The following is a 17054-nucleotide window of genomic DNA, read 5'->3' as shown; positions in this document are numbered from 1 at the left end:
CCAAATCGATCGAGTAAGGTATGGTTTCTCAGCTATTTTTCACGTTCTAGCTGATGCATGTATGGGTTTTGATTGATTTTAGCTCTAAAGCGATCAATTTTCGACTTGAAATTTGGCCGAAACTTCGGCCGTCAAAAACTACTATTTCCGGTCACTTTTTGGGGTATGTCCAAGAACAAAAGTGACTCCAAATGGGGTGTTTTACCTAGGATAGGAGTTTGGAGTCTTGGTTCCGAGATTTTTCGACGAACCCTAATCGCTTTGGATAACCGGTCTGCCCGCGCGTGTGGCGGCGCGTGGGCAAGGATGGTGGCATGACTCTAGACAGTTTTGAGGTCCTCGTGCCGTCACGAGCGCGTAGAATTTTGCGGATCTCGATTCGGAGTCCGTTTGAGCCCCGAACGGATTTTTCATATCGCGCGATCCGTGGGTGCAGTGTCGTTAAATCGTTGGATCGCGCTGAATTTTGGATATGTCGGTGTACGTGATTCCAGAATCGCGTAGGATTTGACGGATCGCGAATCGGGGTCCCGGATACTCCGGAATCGCAAACCCTGGGGCTAGGGTTTGGATTTTAAGCGATAACGTGATTTTGGCTAATCCGACAGTCCGTTTCGGACCAAACTCGCAGAACATGGTTCCTCCTCTGTAAGGAACCTTCAGAGGAGCCCAGATTGGCTATCGGAGATCGTGGACCCGCGGGGTCCCAGATCGGCCGATCTGGCAGTTTATCGCTTAGTAAGGCTTCGGGTCTCTTAAGACCGTTCTAACTATCTAAAAAGCTAATGTGGGTTCAGGAGTAACTTGGTTTTGAATGCATGTATTTCTAGGAGCCGGGGGCAGGGTGTTTAATTTAATTCTTTTATTCAGCAGTTTATTGATTTATTATTTATGGATAATCAGGCATCAAATGTCCAGTCGACCTGCAGGAGGGACCTTCGAATGGTCAAATTAGCTCGGACCATCTGTGAGTGGACTTTCTTTCACGAATTATTTTATATAAATGAGTTATATAGAGAATTTTCTATAAGTAAGATTTCATAAGTGATTTTATATTGATTTTATATAAATGAGTTTTATAAATGAGTTTATTTGAATAAAGTTCTGTATTTGATCTTGAGTAAACCTGATTGTGGTTTTGAACATGAGTAGTACAGTAATAGTTTATAAATCTGTGCTGCTTATTTACCAGTTAGAGAAACAGAGTTTGAGATTAGAATCAGTTGAAATAACAGCACAATTTGAGATTTCAGTTATTAACCAGATTTTCTTTTTCTAAAGGAATTTATTTTAAACCCACCTCGTACTCATTTTCTTTGGTGATTACCCAGAGTTGGGCCGATGTCTACGGATATCCAGCCCGATTTCAGTTTATGTCAGTGCACTCGACTTTGCCTCACGAGTTTCGGGGACGCTCGGACCGTGAGTGCAGGATTTGCGGCTCGGCAGACTTGGTGTCCCGAGACCTGCCAGGATTGCGGCTCGGCTGACTCTGTGTCCCCGAGACCTGCCAGGATTGCGGATCAGGCTGACTACGGTCCCCTGCATCCTGCCAGAGCGACTCGAGCTGACTTGGTGTCCTCGAGGAATCTTCCGGCAGATCAGGCTGATCATAGTCCCCTGATTCTGCCAGTTTGCGGCTCGGGTAGACTGCGTGGCGCCCGAGACCTGCCAGGGGAATTGACGGATATGACAGGGGTACAAATAGGTGGTATTTTCCAAGGATTTTAAGCTCTTTTATTCAGTTATGTTTTTCAACTATTTCAAACCAATTTCTTTGATATTTGCGCATTTTATATCTTCATATAATTGTTCAGTTTTACGAAGCTACATGCATACGATTATATATATATTCGGATGAATACCTTATATTAAACACAGGTGAACTTTAGCCTTACTTATCAAGTTATTTTTATTATGGGGGTTATTATGATTTTTAACTGTTTTCATAAATCTTATGTTTGGTCCACTCACATTTTCAACCTGTTTTTCGCCCCCAGGCCATAGAAATACGCGAGATCCACCACCGGGCCATTCAAAGCTTCTGCATCGCCACGTAAGGTAAAGTTTTGTAGTTGAAACCCTGAAACTTAGAAAATGCTCTGATATATATAGTTGAAGTTGGAAAACTGGAGTGGAGATCTGTTATTTGGAATATTCTGGCAGTTGGTGTGAATTTATGGGTTGTTTAACAGGTGAAAATTTTTGGGATTAGTCAAAATACAGGGGAGACTCTGCCGAAATTTCGGCAGAAGTCTAAGGGAAGTTAAAAAGAATTTGAGACAAGAAGGGTAAAAAGGTCATTTGTGCCCGACATTGCCAGGTGTCGGACACGCACAGGACTTGGCTCGAATTCCAAAGTGGAAATTGGGTCGGGTCCTATCAGATAATAAATTACTAGACAAAGATGGAACCAGTAACACTTTGTCCAATGGTAAAGCAAGTGTCAAGAGTAAAGAACCAGCCCCCGTGATAGGAGCAGCAGAATTATTAGTAGTCAGAACATGATCACGATGAGGCGGAAGAGTAGTAGAGAATAAAGTAGAATTATACATCAGATGGTCAGTAGCTTCTGAATCAATAATCCAACCTGTATCGCTGGTATCATGGGCATGGAATGCCTTGCCAAAGTTACCTGGAGGCTGAGGTGTTGGAGTGCTTGAGATTGCGGTCAAAGTCGGAGGAGGAGTAGCAGTAAGGGGGCCATGCCTAGTGGCGATGTCAGCCACAGAAGTGGGGGCAACAGCCACATGAGCTTTGCTGTCCAGTTGTTCCCTTTTTAAACGCCTCTGCTCCTTCTCCCAATCTGGTACTCCATGCAATGCCCAATAGGTGTCGATTGTATGTCTCTTTTCACCATAGTGATCATACTTCAGTTTGTTTTTCTTTTTTTTACAGAAGTCAGAAGACGAGGAGGAACAGCAGAAGAGCCAAACCCTGGAGGCCGAGAAACCAAAGCAGTGTTTTTGGAAGCAAACGCAACAGTAGATTCCCCAATCTTGGTGCCGGATCCAAGCATAGTAATCTGGAGTTGAGCCTCTCGATGAACCATAAAAAATACATTTTCAATACTTGGAACTTTATCACTCCGTAGAATATCATTGCGGACCTTGTCATAAGTATCGTCAAGGCCAGCCAAAAATTCATACACACGATCTACCAAAACAGCATCCTGAAAAGTCTTTATATCATCAGCACACTTCATCTGAAAAGGACGTCTCTTGTCTTATTCAAGCCAGATTGCCTTAAGTTCGGCAAAATAGGTAGAGACAGGATGACATTCTTGCTTGAGATGGGTAGCCTAGCATCGCAGTTCATAGAGCTAGGATATGTCAGAGCAATCATAAAACATCTGACTAACAGCATCCCAAATTTCCTTAGCAGTAGGTAGAGTATGAAACATATTCAACAAACTGGGTTCCATAGTTCTCAGCATCTAACTTTTTCTCACTTCCCAAATTTCCGGTCTTTGGAATCAGGAGCATTAGTGTCGCCAGTTAGGTAACCCAAGTTGCCTTGTGTAGTAGCATGGAGTTCGATCATTGAAGCCCATACTTCATAGTTAGATCCATTCAATTTGAATCCCATAGGTTTGTTGTTGGACGATTCGGCATGAACCGTAACAATAGGAGTAAAAGAAGAAGATTCAGTGATATCTAACATGGTGATAGATGGCAGCGGCAGCAAAAGATTAGATGGCGACGACGATAGTAAGAGATATAAGACGGCACATGCTTAGGTGTATAGGCTAGGTGCAACTGAAATAGGTATTTTTAGGATTAGGGTTTTGATGTTGTAGAGAAGGATCAGAACCCGCTCTGATACCAACTAAAAATAATTAGGATTTAAACTTATATGTTTATTCTTCTCTCAAGGAGGAATATATATACTACATACAGAGTGGGTACAAATAAAAAATATGTACAAAATCTCCTAATTCTACTCAAATTAGATAATTACAATAAAATATAAATTCTATTCATAATATGAACAAATTCTATTCCTAATAGGAACATTGACTCACGCCAACACGTATTACTTGTTTCAAGTTTATTATAATATTGGAAATTGTACATTCTGATAGTGACTTCAACAAACTGTCGACATCACCAATCTACAGCTTCCAAGTCATTGTCAACTTATGAAATCTGTCAAAGCTACTAAGACATGCCCAACTTGGTTAACAATGAAGAGTCTTATGTAGCATCTTTTGACAATAAGCTATTCAAGTTTACATGATATTAGAAGATTTACTTCAGGATTGTGCAATGAAAAGACAGATAGAGGACTACTGGTTTTAACTGGAGGTTTGTATTGCAGAGAGGTACTCAATAATCTTTAGAATTGGAAGTTTGTTTTGTATGTGAGATACTAGTTGATATTAATCCAGTGAAGAACATGCACTAGACAGATTGAAAATACAAAAACAAGTTTTAAGGCCTGGATAACAAGGAAGCTCACTGGGTACAGGCAGCTTATTGGACAGCAAGAAGGAAATCACTAAGGAAATTGTACACAGGTGAATGGGTATAAATCCTATTTACAGAAGAATATTCCTAAGATTCTCAGAAGTTGATGTCTGATTATATGTTTGGTTTGGTGGTGGCACAACAAATCTGAAATGTTCAAGAAGGATCATATATTATATTTCGATATTACAGTTTGAGTTCATGGCATGATGCAAGATTACTTTGCATGCTACAAGACACGATGTTTTTATAACAGTATATTAGACTCAGTATCTATTCGGTTGTAGAATGATAGCAGTTTCTTGGATACAGTTTAGTGATCAATGAAAGCATTGCACAAGGTTATATATAAGATTAGGACAAATCTTGAAGTTTCCATGGTTGGCAATATGAATTATATGCACATGACAAGCTCTAAGGACTGCAAAGAGAAAGCATTGAGGGTTTTGCATATTTTTAAAAGGAATACCTGTTTTGTCTACAGAAATGTTGAAAGAAAGACTCTCCAAGTAGACATTTGTTTTGGTTTTGATAGTTGCTGCAATAATCTGAAGAAGTATTGGACAGAAACTCATTGCACTTTTCCAAACCAACGAGCATGAATTTACTAGACAGTTTGATGCCTAGGATCAGTGGGAGCATTTTGTTTTGTTTCGATTGGATATTCACAAGAAGGTTGCATATGGTTATTAATAAAGTTTAGTTATTTTAATTGATTGCTTATTTTAAATTTTGACAAATGAATATGGTGATATCTATTTTGTGGAATAAGCTAGCTATAAAGAATGCATATGATATCTATTCATGAAAGTGTCAAGACTGTTTTTGCAAGAAGAGATTACAAAATCTCATAAAGAGGACTGAGATGATAATGACATTAAAACACATTTGGAGTAAGTCATGTTCTTCTTTTGGTTTTAATTTGCTGGAGTCTATGTGATAATAAAATATGTATGTGTAATTATAAATATCTTGGGTGACTAAACTCAATCCATCTTGATAGTTCTATGCAGTTTTTTTAATTGTTGACAGGGACTTGTTAAGGAACAATTCAATTCTTTTTGAGTTCAATGACCACACAGAAGTCAAACGAAGGCTTTGATAATTATTTGACCAAGTGGGAGAATGTTAGATATTTTATGTCTTAAACCACTTCTAATCGTCATAGGAGATCTAGGTCTTCGTATTCATTAAGAACTTGATTTGGTGTTTTGGTTTTAAGGGAAGTGTGTATTTCAGAAATCCTTGTTCCAACAGATTCCTTTTGTGTAATCGATTAGAGCACCTTATACCACTGCAATTTGGATAGCTCTTGTATTCCTTGACGGGCTAGGAATCTTGAGCTAATGCATATAAATATCAAGTCCCTGCTCAGACAATCAGACCAGCAAAAGGGCATTCAAAACCACATCTAGAATAATAGCTTAAAGGATCATTTTGAGTAGAACTTGGTTACTCTCTGTTCAACTATCATGGCAGCACCAATGGCTCACGATCAAGGTTAGTGTTTTAATATATGCAGCCCATATAGTTTACACCAATATCCCAAAATAAGTGCTGTTTTGACTCAGCATCCGTGGCTAGTTGATTTTCAGCCACAAATACACTGTGCCATGTGTTTGGTGCTACATATTAACAGCAAGTGTGTGGCTATTACATCAGCAATGGCCACCATTCAGATGCAGTGGCTACAACTCGATTTTCTATTTAAACAGGATGAGCTCGTGCTCTGGTCTGACCATTTGACACCTCTAAATGGATGGATGAATTACATTCGAACCTGGAGAACCAAGGCTAATTTTGGTTAATTATTGATCTGTGGCTGCCAACCAAAATCATAGATTGAAGAGTGAGTGAAAATTTCTACAGTTTTAAAAATAAAATACAATAAAATGGACGAAAATAAAAAAATTTCAAGATCTATATGACCCCAAAAGTAGGGCACGTTCCCTATTTTCTAGTTAGTGTTTGTTTGATGATATGTGGGGCTCAGAGTCAGTTATTTAATAATCTTGACATCGAATTTGTTGTTAATGGTGCTGGGTTTGACTCAGAAATAAAATGATGATGAATGATAGTGTTGATGATCTCCCAGAGGTTTTATTGGTTGAAATCATTTGTCGACTTTCTTGTATTAAGTTAGTTTTTCAATGCAAGTGCGTGTCCAAGCGTTGGTGTGAACTCATCTCTAGTTCTCATTTTGTTGGGCAATATGTACGTCGCCAACGTGATTTGAAAACGCCCATTTTAGGTACAGTAGTTGTAGACAATGGAACATTCTTTCGGATGGAAAACGAGGATGGTCTGATGAGTTTGCAGCTACCTGTTATTTCAGAAGCCGCACCAGAACAAAAATTATTTGTGGTAGGGGCGTGCAACGACTTAGTTTTGTGCTGCCCAAGCGAACTTGATCAACGTGATTATTACATTTGCAATCCATACACCAAGAAATGGGTTGCTCTTCCTCCCCCTCCTCGAATCCATAATTGGGTAAGCGTAGGGTTCATTTGTGATCCCTACTACAGCTACAACTCATCTTCCACCTTCGATGATGAGGTTTCCATTAATGCTGAATATAGGTGGAGGGTTGTGCGACTACGTCAAGAGTTCTATGTGGACATCTTCTTTTCTGAGACCGGTGAATGGAGGGAGTCCGCTAATGTGGTATGCGGCCTACGAAATTATTTTGATATCATAACTGCTGGCGTTGCTTGCAATGGGAAGTTGTATTTTTCAGGTTCCGATCATGCATCCTCCTATATTCTGGAGTTGGATCCCTTCCAAGATATCAGTAATATCAGTACTACTAATGGCAATCATATTATTGTTGACAAATGTCGGTTCAGTCTGGCACCTCTTGATATGTTTTCTGAAGGGCGGGGATATGCCATTTCGCTGTATCGGGTTCTTGGTGCATGTCGAGGGCATTTGCGGGTGACCGAGTTTGTGCTTGGTAATCATTTGAGTGTCTGGGAGTTGGATGCAGGCGATGATAATTTGAAATGGCGTTTGGTGGTCGACAAAGTTCCCTTCTTCCAGATGGATTCTTCCTATCATGATGACGTTTCTATGACGCCTATAGATGAGGTGGCAAAAACTGCGATAGCTTTCCACCCGACTATTGAGGATACCATCCACGTAGATGCTCACAAAGTTATCAGGTGGAACTTTGGTGCAGGAATGTTTGAGTTAGTTCCAAAGATTCGAGGTCGGGACATAGTTGGAATCTCAATTACATCCACCCATTTGTGCTCCCATGGTGGCCCACACCCGTTCCTAGCCTCTAAACTATTCTACTATAGCGAAAAGTGTGTAGAGCTCTAGCTCTGACTCTAGCTTTGATGCATGACCACCTTCCTCCATTCTTTGGTTACTGTCTCCTTTGGCTTTGGCTTGTGTTTTCCCTTGATTGATGTGTTCGTATTGGTGCTTCGAGGGTTTCGATTAATAGATTATAGATTGTTATGCTCCAAAATCTAGACACGTGACAGTAACACGTACCTTAAAAATCCCAAAAACACCTAAGTCTCACTTGCTATATTTCCAAAATTCTCAAAATACGTTAAGCCCTTTTATCTAATTAAAACGGATTAGATCATAGTTTTCAATGGCCTCGGAAAAGTAAATAAAACATTATACACTACAACACAAAAACTCTTCAATGATGTCTGATTTGCATCATGGAAGGCATTTAATGACGCGGATTAAATGTCGTAACTTGCTTCATCAAAAGGGGAGTTCATGGTAGCTTTTTCAAAACACGACATCTGTTCCGCCTCATGGAATGGATTTTCAATGACGTGACTAGCGTATCTTGGAAACTATTCTACTATAGCGAAAAGTGTGCAGAGCTCTAGCTCTGACTCTAGCTTTGATGCATGACCACCTTCCTCCATTCTTTGGTTACTGGCTCCTTTGGCTCTGACTCTATCTTTATATTTCCGCAGGCTTCTTTTTTTTTTTTTTTTTGGTTGCCAATTTTTGTGTTTTGGTTTTTTTTTTTTTTTTTTTCGTAGGTTGTTTTTTGTGTTTTTTTTGTAGTATCTTGCATATTCATCCGACAATTTCCTTTAAATTGAATTCAATTTTGGACATCAATAATATGGTTGACAAAATTTCATTGGTGTTTATGATATTTGGTAGTCGAAGTCTCCATAGTCTTTATTGTTTATATGGGTGAGTGAATTTCGGGGACAGCATGTCTTCCAGCGAAAATAAGATGAATGTCAGATTTTTTTTACATAAGCGTAACAACAGTAGTTTTTAAAAAAATATCTATAAAAATAATGTAATTATGTTTTAGGTTGTAAGATAATCTAATGGGTAAGATTACAGGAAAATAATTTTAAATGCTTGCGCTACACTATATAGTACTTATATTTGGTATGCCCCTTGCCCTCCCTCTCCACTTTTTAAAAGAATTCAATTAATAGATTATAGATTGTCATGCCCTCAAATTTGGACATGTGACAGGAACACGTACCTTGAAAATTCCAAAAACACCTAAGTCCCATGTGCTATAATTCCAAAATTCTCAAAATACATTAAGCTCTTTTATCTAATTAAAACGAATTGGATCATAATTTTCAATGGCACCAGAAAAGTAAATAAAACATTATATAACATTTTACTTGAAAGATAAACCAACCCCATAGGTCATGGAATAGTACCAATAACCTAAGAAGCTATTTTAAAAAATAGATTATGAAATAAAACATCATCAACCCATCCATAATTCATTTTTATACAAAAGAAGGAGAAACATAACCAACATCAAAGAATAGAATTCACGACCTGAGATGATGTTGAACAGGATCAATATTGTTGACAAGTCGGGAAGTCGCACCCAGATTTCACACAGGGGTATAATCTACATCAAAAATAGGGGAATATCACATACGTTAATCTGCCCAACAGTCATGACCATGTTTAAAATTAAATATCAAACACGAACCATTTTCATATATTGGATCCAAAACCATTGGCATGCTCAAGAAACTTTTTGCAAACGTTTTTCGGTGCACCTGTGTAAGCTTGTCTAATGACCGATTCTTATACAACATACATAGATTCCCACAAAACAAAAAAAATAAATAAATATTATAGTGTGAAAGAAAATGTGTGGGGCTCTACCGATATGACCCGAGCAATGTCCCTCTTTAGACGTGTCTAGTTGTTATTGTTTAGTGGGACCTGTGTTAACGTTAACTTCTTCTTGTTCGCTGAACCCATCTTCTTCGCATCATCTTCCTACAGCTTCTTTTGCTTTGCAATTAAAAAAAACTTGGATACATAAGGCCATCTCTAGTTATAGGCTATATCCCAAATATAGCCCCAAAATAATGCAAAATTCATCCTCAACCGGCCCAACTGTAGCCCAGTTTTGGCCTAGGCCAAATTTGTAGTAGGGCCTATCCATGTGCTTTTCAACAATCAACATTGATATATATATATATACAGTCCTGATCTCTTGGACCCCTGTAGTCCAAGAGATTTATGGTCACTCACCGTTGGATGTAAATTCAACGGTTGACTTAAATCGGGTAATAATCATTTATGTCATATTGCATTTATATATATCATTTTGAACCATTGGATTAATATCCAACGGTGGGTGACCACAATCTCTTGGACTCCTGTGGTCCAAGAGATCGGGACTGTATATATATATATATATATATTTAAAGCCTTTTGAATGTTTCAATTCGCAGTGTTTAAGAAAAAAGTATAAAAAATTATTTGGCATGTTGGAGGTCAGACCTACCCACTTCCTTTTTATTTTTTATTTTATTTTTAAATAAATAATAAATGTGGTCAACTTTTCAAATCTTTTCAAGTGTTGTTTAAAAACAATTATAAAAAAGTCTTGTTCATGACCATTGGAGCTCAAACATTGAAACCCATCTTTTTCTTTTTTTTTTGCTTCACGTTTATAAATGCTTGGTACTATTTAAAAAAATTATAAAAATTCTGGGCCATGACCGTTGAAGGTCAGACCTTTGAAACCCTTCAAATTTTTTTTTTAATTGCCTTTGTTGGCTCTAATTTTTTTTATTTTTTTATAGCATAGTAGTTTAATTAAATTAAACAATATATGGTTGTGGAATGTATGAGTGTTATACCATAGTTTTTCTCAAAATAATAAAATATGAAGGACTTTAAAATATAGGCATGCATGGCTGGAGATGGAAAAATTTAGCCCTGCACTATTCTTTAAAAAATTAATATTTTGGCAATAAGCCTAACATAACATGTAGACAACACATATTGGGTGACGTAGAAGCACTTGTGGCCGTTAGGCGCAACACATGAAGCCTTGCTTTGATACCATGAAGGAGGTTCCACCCCAAAATTAATTGGCAATGAGAGGAGTAGCCCAACTCCTTATAAACTCAGACTAAATCCCTTAAATTTTTCAATGTGGGACAAACACTCTCAACACTTATGCCGTAGTAGAATTCTTACCAATGAAGCTTGATGGAACAAATGGTTATCTATCGATGCGAGCTGTCATATTTGTAAGTGGCCTTCAGAATCTATTTCTCATCTTCTTATGCACTACCCCAATGCCAAGCTTTGTTTGAAATTCCATGGGTCTTACTTTGCATATTCGCCAATCCTTTAATTATAATGTGTGGGACTGGATTTTCTTTAACGTGAGGGATAACAAGAGCTGTTATAATGAATTGAATTGGAATGTTATTTTTCGTTTTGCCTTATGGCACATATGGAAAAACCGCTGCAAAAAGGTCTTTGAGGATATTCCTTCTCACATTACTCTCTCTAGTCCTTTTGTTTGTAAAGCTACTAATGATTGGATTTGTGCCAATTTGAGTTCTCGCTGTAAGGATGCCAAGGTTGAGGTCTTCCTTGCATGGGATTTTGCCTTCTGTTGGGTGGTGGAAACTGAATGCTAATGGTTGCAGGAAAGATGAGGAAGGGATTATTGGTTGCAGGAAAGGTGGGGACTGGATTGGTGGTTTCTCTGCTAATATTGGGATTGGTTTTTGTTGATGCGAAAAAGTGGTTTGACACGTGGCTCGCCCAACTTAGTGATATTATGTCTTCAGAAGGGATTAATCTTCGGAAGGTCAAGTTCCTGCAAAAGGACACGTTAGGTAAGGCCCTGGGGTACCGGTGTGGTACCGGCCGAAGGCTCTCCGATGTTTAAGTAAGTACGGATTTAGTAAATGTTAGATTACAGATCAAGCGGTAGCGTACCGTTGGTTCTTCTGTCCCCCTCTTTTGGGAATAGGGGTCTCCTTATATAGGCCTTGGAAGGCGTGCACTATGTTCATATTTCCGATGTGGGACTATAGGAGCTGGTCGTGAGCATGACACGTGTCCTAGGGCAAAAGCATTAAGATGTATAGCATTCGGTAGGGGCCATGCCGAAGGGCATGTGGTGACAAGTGTCGATTCCATCCACGTGTCAGGTGGTCATTGGCCGTTAATCATACGGTATAAACAGTAGTCCCCCAAGTTCTCTTCCGAAGGTTCTTCGGAAGGGAATTTGGTTCTCCCCTGATGGTTCGTAGATGCCCTGCCGTTCGGCAAGTTCGTTTGGGAGAGGCTCCCCTGAGACCTGAAGGGTCGCCGATGCTGATAGGGGTGAAGGCAGAGACGCTTCGTTTTTCGCGCCTGGCGTGCAGAGGCGCTTCATCTTCTGCACCTGGCGTGCAGAGACGCTTCGTCTTCTATACTCGGCGTGCAGTCTACGTCACCATTCATTGGGCGACACGTGGCTAGCGAAGTGACGCCTGACGGCGGCATTTATGAGCCGTTTGGTTTCCCGAGGTATACCGTTGCAGCCATCTCTCTATAAATTGAGGCTGCTCCAGGCGTAAAACTCACTTTGCATTCTAGAGTTGACGCGAGAGCTCTGCGTAGGCGATTTTCGAAAGGTGTAAACGGCAATCGAGGCGATTTTCAAAGGAGTTACTGGCAATCAAGGCGAATCTCGAAGCGTTTGAACGGCAATCAAGACTTCCCATAATACTCGAGGTAAGATACCGTTCGGTACTCTCATAATACTTTCTTGTATTTCCGTGCATGCTTTCGTAGCATAGGCTTAGCCGATCGTCTATAGGGGCTTTCCTTCTGTAGTCTAGTGAACTATAGGTAGTGGCGTAGATATCGGTATGGTAGTTCATTACACAACCTTAGCCATCCTTTTCTTTTTTTCCTTGTAGATGTCTGCTAGCGAGTCCTCCTTCGGCAATAAGTCCAATGCATTCGATGAGGAGTTATCATCGGGCTGGGGCACATCCAGCGGGGCTGCAAGCCTCAGAGCCAAGAGTGGAGATGACACCGATGTGGAAATTATCGGTGAGGAGGTGAACTCCGTTCCTACTCATGGCGTCGGCAAGGGGCTGATGACGGGGCAGCCGCTTTCCTTAGCCGCAGTTTATAAAGATGGTACCCGATTCGGTACCTTCGAGCATCAGCCGGAGGCCTCCACCTCCGGTCGTGATGAGGCCATTGCCGGTCCCTCTCGGCCGAAGGTAACGATCATCCACCGGGAGCGGTCTAGGATACCGGTAGGCATACCGAAGAAGGCCCTGTTCGGGGTTGACTACTTGGAGCCGAACAAGCTTACCGAACGGGAGCTCGAGAAGATTAGGGCCGAATTCCTCATTCCGGACTCGGTGAAGATGAGGATTCCGAGCCCTATCGAATCCCTCAGCGACCCTAGGGACGGTGAAGTCGCCTTCTTCACCGACATGCTTCTGCCGAGGGTCAGGTTGCCGCTGCAGCCTGTTGTGCAGAAGATTTTTGCCCAGATCGGGTATGCCCCGGGCCAGTACAACCCCAACTTCTGGGTGGCCCTGATGGGGGTGATAACTGCCTTTGGGATCGCCGGGGAGGGGGAGCCTTCCTACGAGCAGTTCTCGTATCTCTACAGCATCACCAAGTCGAAGAGTGCCGATCATGGTGGCTGGGTTCAGGCGAACTGCCTGAAGGCTTCCGAGCGGGGTCACTTCGTCAGCTCGGTGCCGACTTCCCAGAAGTCGTGGAGGAATCGGTGGGTGCTACTCTCTGGTGATTGGGAATCGCCATCGGGAGTACGTCCGCAGTTCCCAGTACCCACGACTTTCCAAATCGCTGGTAGGTTTCTTAGTTGCCGATCGGTAGGCTGTATTTCTGTTTTCTTTTTATATTTGTTTACTAATTCTTTCTTCGGACAGGCAAACTCAAGCAGCCGACTCCTACACCATGTGAGATTCGGCAGATCGACAGGGTGAGGCTGAAGGTCCCTGCTGCCGAGCGAGTGCACCCGCGCTTTCTCTTCACCAACAATCTCATCAGAGCCGGGCTCGTCGACCCTGCCGAGAGTGAGTATACTTGCGTTTTCCCCTTTTTTTTTGTTGTATTGTTTTTCTTGCTAACTAACCGAATCTTCTTGGTCAGTGACGGACGCCAGGAGAGCTGTCAAGGCTAAAAAGATGAACGAGTCCTCCAGGAGGCGCCTCATGATGGGCCTGGAGGGCAAGAAGAAAAAGAAGCAGCCCGAGGCAGCTTTTGTTCGGCAAGAAACGGATCCCGAGGATGTGATCCTCGGGAAGCGCCAGCGGCAGTTGGGCGCCGAGCCCGTCGCTAGGCCCACTGCCGACGCTCACGCACCGAGGCAGTCGAATGCCGAGGCCGCTGCCTCAAGAGCAGCTGGGAAGTGGCCGGTAATGGTGGACTTGGAGGCCTCGCTAGCTTCCAAACGGAGCCGTCCTTCGGAGGCTTCGAGGGCCGTTTTCACGGCTGAAGACGAGGACGGACCTACCGAGGCCGTCACCATCGCTTGCCCGTCGAAAACGGTCCAGTTCGTCAACCACATGATCCTCGGATCTCAGATGGAACTATCGGAGGTTGACGAATTGCCGAAGAATCTTCTCCGGGAGCAGGCAGGACTCGCCTTCCGACTGCAGGCATCGGTAAGAATTCCTTTCCTCCATTGTCCTTTCATTATTTTTTTTTTTGGTGCCAAGTGGGGTTTCTTTCTGACTTTCCTTGTTGTGCACAGGCGTCCATGGAGATGTGGCTCTGCGTCAAGCGAGCCATCTCCGCTGCCGAACGGGCAAAGAAGGCCTATGACGACGGCTGGGCGAAGGTCGCCAAAGCGGGCAAGGCTATCCAGGACCACGCCCAGCTTCTGAAGGAGAAAGAGGCTGCCGAACGGCGGGCTCTCGCTTCGAAGGCGATGGTGGGTGAGATGCGGGCCGCTCTATAGGCAGCGCGGGCGGCAGCGAGTGTTGCTGAGGCCGCTTCGGAGGCGGTTCAAGATGCCTTGGAGGAGTCCGAGCGGACCAAAGCCGCAGAGGTCGAGGCTGCCGTTCAATCGGCAATCCAGGGATACCGTTCTTCCGAGGAGTTCACTGCCCTACTGGACGGGGAAGTTGGCTCTGAGATGGCGGATATGTTGTACCAATTCAAACGGTACAACCCTGGCCAGAAGCTGAACCTCAACTTTGCTGTCGACCCTCCTCCACTTCCGGAGGGAATTACTGAAGAGATGATCGAAGAGTACGAAGGAGAGGCCGGCCGCCGAGGGTTCTGGGGCTGCCGAGGCCGCCGCTGGTGACGAAGCCACTGCCTGAGGGCATTCTATCTTTGTACTTGTATTTTAGTTTTTTATTTATGTTCTGAACACATTGGTGCCGAGGGCATCCTTTAATTGGAATTCAAGTCTTTTATTCAACTTTCAATTGTCCAACTTCCGATTTTAACCCAAGTGTTGAGTGCGTTACAATTGCTAATTGCCGTGGGCTAATTGCCGATAGGGCGTCAAATTCGAATTTCACAATTTATAACTAATTGCCGTAGGCTAATTGCCGATCGAAAGTCACTTATCACCGTAGGCTAATAAGGATGCTGTTGAATATTGAGTTTCAATTTTGACAAGTCCCGAAGGGATCTGTAGGGTAAAACTTTAGCGATCGTTTATTGCCGTAGGCTAATATAGAACGCCGTAGGACGTTAACACTTAGCTGCCGCGGGCTAGTGGGACAGTTAAAGAGATGCTGAAGTAATAGTGCCGAAGACTTTCTATTAATCATTTTTGAAGAACAAATACATTGAGTAATTACAGTTCCAACCTGCCGTATGCTAGGTCACTTGTAGTAGTACTTGAGATGTTCTACATTCCAAGGATGGCCGAGGGCCTTGCCGTTGGAGCCTCTTAGTCGATAGGTTCCCGAGCGAAGGATACCGATGATTTCATAAGGTCCTTCCCAGGAAGGTCCGAGGGTTCCTTCCGCGGTATCCTTCGTCGCAAGCGATACCTTGCGCATGACCCAGTCCCCGATTCGGAAAGAGCGGGGTCTGACCCTAGAGTCGTAATACCGAGACACACGCTGTTTGTAGGCTTCATTCCGAAGGTTGGCTGTGCCTCGGTGCTCCTCGAGTAGGTCAAGGCTTAGAGACATGGCCTCTTCGTTCTGCTTCGGTGCGAAGGTTTCCGTTCGGTAGGAAGGTTCGCCGATTTCCACGGGTACCACCGCTTCCGATCCAAAAGCCAGGAAAAAGGGGTTTCTCCAGTGGACGTTCGGTAAGACGTTCGAATGGCACACAGTGCTTCGGGAAGCTTTTCCGGCCAGGCTCCCTTTGCCTTGTCCAGCTGCCGTTTCAGCAGTTTCTTCACTATTTTGTTTATTGCTTCGACCTGACCGTTCGACTGGGGATGGGCTGGTGATGCAAAAAACAAGTTGATTTTCAAACTGGTGCAAAATTGTCTGAAGAGTTCCGAATCGAATTGCCTGCCGTTATCGGTAATGATAGCGTATGGGATACCGAATCGGCAACATATGTGAGTCCAGACGAAATCTTCAATCTTTGCCGCCGTTATGGTTGCAAGAGGTTCGGTTTCTACCCATTTGGTGAAGTAGTCAATGGCAACCACTGCATATTTTACTTGCCCCTTGCCTTGCGGCATTGGGCCAATCAGGTCCAGTCCCCATTGTGCGAAAGGCCAAGGACTTACAATCGGTGTGAGAGGTTCAGCAGGGATATGTGGGACATTACCGAAGCGCTGGCATTTGTCACCCCTCTTCACTAGTGAATTGGCGTCCTGGTGCATGGTAGGCCAAAAGTATCCCTGCCGAAAGGCTTTGTAAGCGAGGGATCGGGACCCGGAATGGTCGCCACATACACCGTTATGAATTTCCCGAAGGACGTAGTCCCCCTGCTCTGCCGTGAGGCATTTGAGATACGGGGTAGTGTAGCCGCGCTTGTAGAGTACATCGTTGATAACTGTGTATCTTGCTGATCGGTATCTCAGCTTTCGGGCCTGGGCCTTATCCTCAGGAAGGGTGCCTTTCGTCAGGTATAAGTAGATGGGAGACATCCATGTATCCTCATACCGTACGGCACACGCTTCGGAGGTTACCGTGCTCGGTTGGGCAAGGATCTCCACTGGTACCTTTCTTCCGACTTTGTCGTTTATCGCCGAAGCGAATCTTGCCAAAGCATCGGCATGGCTGTTTTCGCCTCTGGGGATCTGTTTGATCTCGTATGCTTGGAAACTTCGGAGTAGCTGATGGGCGGTTGAAAGGTAGGCGTATATGGAGGCATCCTTGGCGGCGAAGTCTGCTGTTA

At 43.0% G+C, this 17054-nt stretch overlaps 1 protein-coding gene across 1 annotated transcript; it reads left to right on the top strand.

Moving 5' to 3' along the window:
* The first annotated feature begins 6530 nt into the window (after positions 1-6530).
* On the top strand, positions 6531-7793 carry LOC117628932 (F-box protein At5g49610-like). Its single transcript, XM_034361476.1, has one exon. It carries the CDS (start codon positions 6531-6533, stop codon positions 7791-7793), a length of 1263 nt encoding a protein of 420 aa, XP_034217367.1.
* Positions 7794-17054: the final 9261 nt, after the last annotated feature.

This window comes from Prunus dulcis, chromosome 5 (assembly GCF_902201215.1).
Source record: "Prunus dulcis chromosome 5, ALMONDv2, whole genome shotgun sequence".
Classification (NCBI taxonomy): Eukaryota; Viridiplantae; Streptophyta; class Magnoliopsida; order Rosales; family Rosaceae; genus Prunus; species Prunus dulcis.
This window is presented reverse-complemented; position numbering and strand designations above follow the sequence as displayed.

What these genes read in the sequence shown, in the direction of transcription:
- LOC117628932 (XM_034361476.1), top strand. Translation starts at nt 6,531, where the DNA reads ATGATGATGAATGATAGTGTTGATGATCTCCCAGAGGTTTTATTGGTT.